General features: G+C 29.8%; 1 protein-coding gene across 2 annotated transcripts; it reads right to left on the reverse strand.

The window, feature by feature from the left end:
* Positions 1-7145: 7145 nt before the first annotated feature.
* LOC105114390 (dof zinc finger protein DOF5.7-like) lies at positions 7146-8926 on the reverse strand. 2 transcript variants are annotated; one of them, XM_011010920.1, is made up of 2 exons: positions 8039-8926; positions 7146-7992 (listed from the first exon to the last, which is right to left on the reverse strand). In XM_011010920.1, the coding sequence occupies exons 1-2, from the start codon at positions 8505-8507 to the stop codon at positions 7421-7423; spliced, it is 1041 nt and encodes a 346-aa protein (XP_011009222.1). In that variant the 5' UTR covers positions 8508-8926; the 3' UTR covers positions 7146-7420. The 2 variants fall into 2 exon arrangements, with proteins under 2 accessions (XP_011009222.1, XP_011009221.1); XM_011010919.1 differs by having other exon boundaries at positions 7146-8024; positions 8074-8924.
* Positions 8927-9457: the final 531 nt, after the last annotated feature.

Raw genomic sequence — 9457 nt, forward strand, 5'->3', positions numbered from 1 at the left:
AGTTTTAACCTGCGCACTAACTAAGTCTTGACAAAAAACCAAGCACCTAAACTTAGTCTTTGATTGACTTCTAAGCACCCTAGGGTGGTTCCTAGCCATATCTCAAACATTTTGAACTAGGTCCTAACATAAATCCTCACCATAATTCATGTCCCTTGTGTAATTCTATAACCTCATATGATTTCTAGAAACATATAGTAATATTGAAAAAACTAGTTTTGAAAACCATTTTATTTTTGTTTTGAAAATTTTTCAAAGCTTGCTGCTAATTTTTCTTTTAAAACAAAAAAACGTTCTCGCATATAATTCTTAAAAATATGAATATAAAAAATAGAAAATACGAAACAAAAACAATACTAAGTAGCTCTTTAGCTTGTTTATAAACAATGAAACTCTCTTGACAAATAAACTTATTTTTTCATCTTAAAGTTTTAATCTCATTTGGATTTTTATACATAATAAGTGATGCAATTAATTGTATACCATCTCATCCATGTTTAAATTACTTTGAAATATTACCCTTTATTTAAATATAAATAAATGAGAAATTACCTTTATTTGAATATAAATAAATGAGAAATTGGATTGAAATAATCAAAGTAAATTATAATTAGGAGCAGAATAGTAAAATAATAATATTTTGATATTTTATAATAGAGTTTTGAGACATTTTAGATAAAATCTTCAGAGGAGGAAGTAAATAAGATATATGCAAAGAAAATAAAAAATAAAAAATAAAAAAACAATTTAATCACTTAGTCAAAATATATTAAATGTCCAATCCAAATCCAGGTACAACATGAGCATTAAGCCTATAAAAAAGCAAGTCTCCATTTATTTAAGGAAAGAAAAGAAAAGAAATCCTTAGTTAGACAAAGTGTAATTTATAAGCAAAAAAACTTTTACTAATACTATATTAAAAAAGCTTAGTATTGACATTTTCCATTACCCATTTATTGTCTGATTTTTTTTATGATCCAAACCTTTATTGTAAATCATAAAATCACACACTAAATATCTTAAATCTAATTTATTTATTTTTTTATCTTTTTTCAGAGAAATTTTAAAAAACACCAACGATAATTCTTTTAATTTTTCTATAAAATAATTTTTTTATATCAATTTTACTTTATTTTTACAAAAATTCTCAATTAAAAATATTCATCCATTTTGAATATTTTTATTCAAATTATAATTTTTTTGTAAGAAACAGTGTAATTTTATTGAAAACTTAACTTTTTTTTGTTAAGTGATTTTCATTCATGTTTTTTCTTAGCACGTCATGATAATTTTTTGTAATTAATTCAATTACAAATCCTAGGAGTATCTAGCACGCAAGACACTCGTACTAACATTATAACATACTACTAATACAATACGTAAATTCATCTCATCTCTATTTATGAAAAGGTAAATAGTAATAAAATTTCTAAGAAAAAAAATTCTAAGAGATAGGCTGATGTTTGGAATGAATCATTACATAATAGGGTTTTCTGTTTTTTCTTATTTTTGAATATTTATGCACCACTTAAAATCTTAGATAACATGAGATAAGGTGTCCAATCATTCTAAATTATATAATACTATGTTGATAATTTATTTTGACTATCAAAATTATAAAAACACTTAGAAAAAGACAATAAAAAACATAAAGTATTAAAACTAAAAAATAATTAAATTATATTAAAATTCATTAAATTATTAAATTCAATCCTTAATTATTTTTTATAGATTATTTTTTTATTATTGTCTTACGTTATGTTTTATTTTTCTAAGAAAAGAAATAAAAAAATATTAAAAAGATAAAATTTGTAAAAAATTATATTTATAAAATTACTTGACACTAATATACTTAAATACATGTTTGAAACTCTCTAAACTGAATTTAATTAAGAGGTTTTAATAGAATTTTATATTTGTAATCCTTTTAAGTGTTGAAAATTAAATTTCAAATGGAATTAAATCTCTAAAATTGCTATCGAAGCAAATCAGAGGTCAACTCCTCTAAATTACAATTTAAAAGAGTAAAAATTTAATTTTATAATTATTTTTCTTAAAATATCCATATACCCCTCTTATTTTTAGAGACATTTGAAAAAATAAAATGAAAGTAATGAGAGTAATATAAAAAATAAAATAAATTGAATTTTATCTCTTCCAAACATATGAATTCAACTTATTTATTAATTAAATGTAATTTAATTGTTATAATTAAATTTAATTATAGTAAAGAATTGATTTTAATTATCTATTTTTATCAAGGTTGTGAATTCCGTTTCGGTAAGTTTTTTTTTTCAATTGAAATGAAATATTTCAGTTTCAGAATGTTTTGGCATGCCATTTCAGAGTTGTAATTTTCATGTGTGTGTAATTTTCAACAAACATAATTCAAATTTAAAATAAATTAATTATAAATTATACAATACAACTACAATATCTAACAAATATAATTTTAAATTTTAAAATATTTCTAAGTAGTCAAAAATATATAGAACTTTAAAGGTAATAGTCTCCCAACTTATATCGTCTAAAGTTAAAGTAGATAAAGGTGTTTCAATGGGCTCTTAACTTATATTCTCTCTTTCAATAAGCTTATATTTTTCATAAATCCATTCATTTAGTAGATCAATGTTATCTAGGTTAATATAAACATCTCTTATTTTGCTCAAATTCCTACAAAGTATAAATATAAAAAAAATGAATATAAATCATAAATATTAGTGATAAAACTAATTTTAAAAAATTAATATAATTGTTAATAAAAATAGTAATAATTATTTTTAATATTATTGTTATTAAACATAATAATGAAAAATAATTTTTTATAACTTGTACTTAAGTGATTTAATTAATCAAATTAAATTATGTTTAATTTAATTTTTTTTAAAAAAAATCCCGCTCAAACAGCCCGACGAGTCATCTATTTAAAAGTAAAAGGACCCTCCCTGTGGTGTGCCTCTCCTTGAATTATTGTTCATACAATATTTTTTGAATGCTTTCCAAGTAAGGAATATAATATATGAAATAAAATGGGAACATTTTAGCTAAAATTTATTTAAAAAATATAAAATAAATTAAAATTTTAATTAAAATGAAAATTATTCTATTTTTAAATTAATATAAAATATTTTGACTATTCTAGATAAAACAACCTTAATCTTTAACACTAAATATTTAATGATTACGTGTAATTTTTGTAGGCCATTGGCTTTGAAATATCAATGCTTTGCAAAGAAGAAAATACATTAGTAGAGAAAGCGTGTTTTATTCTCTCTTTGCTTTTTTTTTTTCCCTGTTTTGTGCTCGTTGAAATCCGTCTCGTCTTCCTATTCTTTAATTTATAACCGGGAGTTGATTTTTTTATTTTTTAGTATACCATGAAAAGGCATGAAGAATATTTAATTTTTATACATTCTTTTAGTATACCATGAAAAGGCATGAAGACCTTTTCACTTATAACTTCAATTGATGAAGAATATTTAATTTTTGTACATGCGAAAACAACTATATATTTTTAAAAATTATTTCGTCCTGTTAAAAAAATTTAATACATCAACAAATCAGATAAAATATTATTAAGAGGGAAAGAAAGAAAACTACAAGCACTCGAGGCTACAGTCTGAAATGATGAGGGTCGGTTGGCGGGCGGGAGGGAGCGAGGGGGTGTCGTGTTGTTATAGGATCGGAAAGACTAAAGAAGCTGTCGAAAAGATGATGCAAAGAAAGCATTTTTCTCGTTTTTGGTGGAGTCTTCTCCATCTCTAAGCACGTCATCACCTCCCCCACAAAAAAAAGAAATTTTAATTGCAGATTTGAGCGAGAGAGAAGTGTTATTACGTGATGATGATATGCCTGATTAACTACATGCCACGTGGTTCTTTCAAAATGAAGTGTATTTTACGATCAAGTTTTTTAAAATACAATATTCTTAGTTGCTGTTTTAAAAAAATTAAATCTAATAAAATAAATTAAATTGACTTCTTAAAAAACAACATGATTTGATTGTTAAAACGATCGGATCCACATTTCACCGTTTATAGAAAGAAGGCCAATCCATTATAGGCAGATGAATCTATCTTTGATGAAATTGCGTTCGTGCAATTGGTTTGATGAAAAAGAAGATTAAATTAAATGACCGGTCGATTGTTCGTAAAACGAAAGAAAATGGTGTTAATTAGGCACAAAGTTGTTGACGGTGCGGAGGCCTGACCACTTAACCATTCGAGTATAAATTAAAAGCATCATTCTCATATATCATAAATATTGTGATATTTTATGGTTGTTCTTGAGACGCATGGCCCCACGTCGGTTAATGAAGACACACCATCGAGGTAGTTGTCCGGTGGGGCCTGGTCAGATTGGTCACCGTAAGCCAAGGGAGGGCTCTGTGTGTGTTCGAGGATGGGATGGGGTGGGGTGGTGGCCCATATGTAATTTCATGTTAGATTGTCTGGGCATATAGGTAGGGTGGGTCATGAGCTTCTCGCAGGTTATTATAGGTTGTAAAATGACAGTTAACACAACAACACAACACAAGTAGTTCCAAGTCCGAACAAAAAGTTCTCCCCTAGTGGAGTCTTTCACGGTAATCACGCAACTTCATGTTCCAGCAACAGCCCATCAATCCCCCACCACTGGACAAAAAGTTTGAGTCCCGTTAATTTACATGATATGCCAATTTTTTTTATATTATTCTATCTTAATTATTTGAATATACAAATACAAAAAGTCATTGGACTGAAAGAATTAATGTGAATACAATTACGTACGGGTTACATATACAGTAGTATAATCAAATAATTAATTTCTATAACCTGTTCATGTAGAAATTAGATATTAGATATGTATATATTTTTAAAAATATAAAACAAACAAACAATCATACCTATATATAAGGAATTTTGAAAAAATAAGTTTTATTTATTTATTTTGATTAATATGAGTATTTATATCAATTTAGATCAATTTACGTGTAATTCAACTAATTTTACAGGTTTTAAAGTTAACGACAATTTAAACCTAATTATCTTTAAATTTATAAAATTCAAATTAATAATTTTTATGAATCAAATTTAGAGCCTGACTAACAAGTTATATCCCTTAAAATTGAAAAAAAAAACTCAAAAACTTGTGATAATTGTTATTTTTTTTATTCACTTAATTTTCTAATACACAAAATTATCAACTGGAGGGGGAGTGTAACGAGCTAGGGTTGGGGGAAGCTGGCCTAAAATGCCAGAAGCTAATGTAACATATACTCGGGCTTCTCTAGCATGACTTCAACTTATCATATTTTCATTTTACGTAGACATAGATATTTTATTTATTCTTATGAACAAAAAAAGAAAAAAGTGAAGTCACCAATGACTTTTATATATATATAAAATCTTAAAAGAATTCCTACATCGACTAAATGCATTTAAAAATTAAAAATACTCTCTTCAGTTTTCAAACTCAAAAAATTAAATTTCTTTGCATGTACTATGACCTCATGAGTTTGAAGGACCGAGAGCACGGTGTCTTTCAAGATTTTTGAAACAAGTTTTGCATGCACATATACAATAATAAGGGCATCTACGCTCAGGGCGGAGTAAGAAAAAAAAATTAAGGAGGGCCAAGTTAAAAGAGTTATTTTAAAAAGATTAAAATTTTAATTATTTTATATAAGGGAAGGGCTGGGAAAAATTTCCTTGCAGGAATTGAAAATATATCATTTTTGCCCTATAATTCTTGTTTTATGCACTCCAACAGGATAACCATGTAAAATGATAAAATCTCATTTCTCAAAAAAATACTAATAATCATTCCTCTATATATATATATATATATATATATATAGAAAAACAAAAGCATAATTAATATATTAAAACAACAGTATCTTTTTTATTTTTCAGTATATCAAATATACTTAAATACAATTGACTTTTTTTAGAGTGCATATAAATAATTAATATATATATATATATATATGTATGTATGTATGTATGTATTATGAATTTGACCTTTTAAAAGAGGGGAGAGGAGATGGTCTCTCTAGTATCCATATTTAACTTCATAATGCTAGGTTTAAAGAGTATCTACGCTAATATATTGTGCTTATTTAGGAGGACCCCGTCCCCCCTCATTTTTATTTTTTATTTTTTTAATTATTAGAGGGCCGGGTTGTATTTGTATACACAAATAACGGAAGTAGAGAATAAAGATGGAAAGGCAATCGAAGAAAAAGCAAAGCTTTCTTTCTTTCTTTCTCACTATTCACAAACAGAATCACAATGAGAGGTGATCAGTAGGAGTCGTAGTGGCTGCTGCAGCAAATGGCACGAAGGGGTTCACTCCCCAAGACCCTAGCTAAAAAGCTAAACAAAACATTTTGTATGCTAAAGAAACAAACCCTAAGCTAGCTTTAGATGCCATCTCACTCTCTCTCTCTCTCTCTCTGTACATATGTTGACAGTCTTTCATTCAATACACTTTCAAACCACCACTTTTTCAGACACCACCAAATCACTCCACACTGCAACTAATTATTATGCGGAGCCCTTTGCGCCCAGAGAGAGAGCCAGAGAAATGGAGAGATCAGAGAAGGTAAAGCAGCTGGCAAGCTAGGGTTTTTAACACGGCAGGGCTATGAGGGAGGCCCTATGCAGAGAAAACCTTGCTTACCCAGTTACTGATACTGTGATGTTAATTGGCATTGTTTGCTCAGTAGCTGAGCTGAGAGAGAGAGAGCAACAGACACACTGAGACAGTGAGAGTTGTGGATAATGACTGAACATAAAACAAATCAAAGATATGGCTTTAACTCTCCCCATTTAATAACAGTCCAAAATTCACACAGATCCCAAAGAGAAAGAAAATAGAAAATATCCCAAATATAACTGATGAAGAAAAACGTGGCTTTCTAGCTTGGGAGGCATGGATGTTTACCATAACACAAGGCTATAACATGAGTAATATGGAGCTACACGATACCTGAGTCGCATGTCCTATAAATGATCGATCATGTAGTGCAAAATTAATTACCATCCATTGTGCTTAATTTGATAACAGAAATTATATGTATATAGCATCCACCACTTTCTTTTTCGTCTGAAACTAGCCTTTTATTTCTATCATAAACAGCTAGAGGAGTCCTGCATCTTTGTAGTAAATATGCAAAAGAGATACATCGAATAGCGAAAAGATATATTATCAGCACAAGTGTAGCAACAGCAAGACCTAAATTATAGTATTAATATTCTCCAACATCTTGCTAAGTACCAATACTAAAAAAAAAAGAAAGAAAGATAAATACGGTCTCATTTTTCTCAACTTTTACAAGTTGATATTTATACCTCTAAATTGGGATTTAGATAATTAATATTGTCGTTTTTTTCCTATTTGCTTCAATAATGTCTACTTGATCTTGATGCTTTCTTGTCTAGGGCAAAGCACTATACTGATGCAAATCACCCCATGCTTGAACCCCATTCCAATTGCCTGTGTTGTCATTATTGCCATTGTTGCTAGTATTTGTTGGCGTTGCAGTCACTTGAGAATATGAATTCCCAAAGAACCATTCTGTTGCTGTATCACCACTAGCTGCACCTTCTTTTCTTGAATTACCAGCTGCGCATACTTGTGGTTTTGAAATTTCAAGATTTTCAAACATAATAGGCTGTGGTTTCTGTACCTGCAGGTTCTCAATATGATCTGTAGAAACAGTATTGCCATCTTTATGATTTTCTCCTGTACCAAATAGCATAGCCAATCTCTGCTGCTGCAACTTCCAGTGTAAATCTTGGTTTATACAACTCAGAGACTCAATTGAAGACGGGAGATTAGTGTTGATATTCATTGAAGCACCACCAATGTTCTCCTGAATTGCACCACAAAACCCACTAGCAACAGAATTAAGTGGATAATTAAAACCCATTAAGGAACAAGAACCAGTGGAGCTCGCAGATGGATCAAGAGTGAAAGAAGGACTAGTAACAGCAGCTGCAGCTGCTGAAGTTGCTGAAATATCCCCAAATGAAGGGAAATCTAGTAACAGCAGCTGCAGCTGCTGAAGTATCCCCAAATGAAGGGAAGTGATTATATAAGCCATTTTGTGAAGGGTTTAGCCTAGGAAATGATAACCCACCAAGATTAAAATCAATGGCTGGGGAGAGTCCATGAAAGAAGCTGAATCCAGCGATCTCTGAGGAGCCACTGGAGTCTTTGGAGTCACTTGAGAGCCTTGAAGATGACTTTATCTTCTTGTTCTTTCTACAGCCACCGCCGATGGGTACGCTGCGCAAGGCTCCTCCTTTAGTCCAGTACCTTCTACATGTCTTGCAAAAATGTCTGGGCTGTGTTAAGCTGTAATTGTTGTAGTAGCAGAATTTTGTGTTGGATGACTCACATCTTGGACACTTCAAGGCTTGCTCTTGTGGCCTTGTCGTGGCTGTTTTACGGCTACTAGAAGAGCTTTGGTTGTCGTCTTTGGAGGTCTGTTTCTCCAGAAGATTATCTGGGGGCACCATGGAGGGAAAGAAAGTGAGAGAGAAAAGAAGGGGTGTGTGTAAATTAGCAAGGTTGCGTATGTGATGGATTGTTCAGTTTCTTCTTGCAGAGGCAAAGATACTCAATTCAATGATGTCATGCATGGGGTGTAGAGGGGATGTTGATGGGGTCTTGTGATATTCATCAAGACTAGTTTTGTTTGGGAAAAGGAAGTTTTGTGATGTAAGTAGCTGGGTTTAGATCTGGTAAAGCTCTCTCCCTCTCCCTCGTTCTGTGTGTGTGTGAAAGAGAGCGCGGATTTAACTTGAAAAACAACACAAGAGGGAGGGGGTCCATTATATATATACATGGAGAGAAAGAGGGAGTGAAGACAAGCAACAAATTAATGATTAAAAGTTGAAACTCATGGTCTGGCAAAATTGAGAGATCCATGACCTTGTAAATGCCACGATTAGATAGAAAATATTTTGTAGAAGATTCAAGACGCTGAAAGACACCTTAATTTGATGTGCCACAATCATAAATTGTAATTGAACTCCTAGACATCTCATTGTATAATCGTTGACATCCAAATTATATATATAATTTGGAGAAATTCTTAATCACGTGATGATTATAACCGTGAAACTTTAAAATTTTGAAAAAAATATAAAATGTTATCGTGTCATGTTTTGAGATATGCTTCTTTTTTCTTTTCTTTTTTCAATTAGCAACGTATGCATGCCATGAATTTTATACATTGTAATTCTTTTGTTTGTCCCCTGTTATTTATTAGTATTTAAAAGTGTATTTTTATCAAAGTTTTATATTATTATTTTACACTTAAAATATCAATAACTCTTTAACTAAAATATATTTTATAATAACATATCTAATAATATAAAATACTTTTAATTTATGGTAAATATTCATTTTAAATGCAGGTCTATCACATAAATGAAAAGATTGATTGATGAATTGAAATTGAAAG

Source organism: Populus euphratica, unplaced genomic scaffold (genome assembly GCF_000495115.2).
Source record: "Populus euphratica unplaced genomic scaffold, PopEup_1.0 scaffold514.1, whole genome shotgun sequence".
NCBI classification, from domain to species: Eukaryota; Viridiplantae; Streptophyta; class Magnoliopsida; order Malpighiales; family Salicaceae; genus Populus; species Populus euphratica.

Coding starts and splice junctions, on each gene's coding strand:
- LOC105114390 (XM_011010920.1), bottom strand. CDS start 8,507: ATGGTGCCCCCAGATAATCTTCTGGAGAAACAGACCTCCAAAGACGAC. Junction 7,993..8,038: donor GGATACTTCAGCAGCTGCAG/CTGCTGTTACTA, acceptor TTTCAGCAACTT/CAGCAGCTGCAGCTGCTGTT.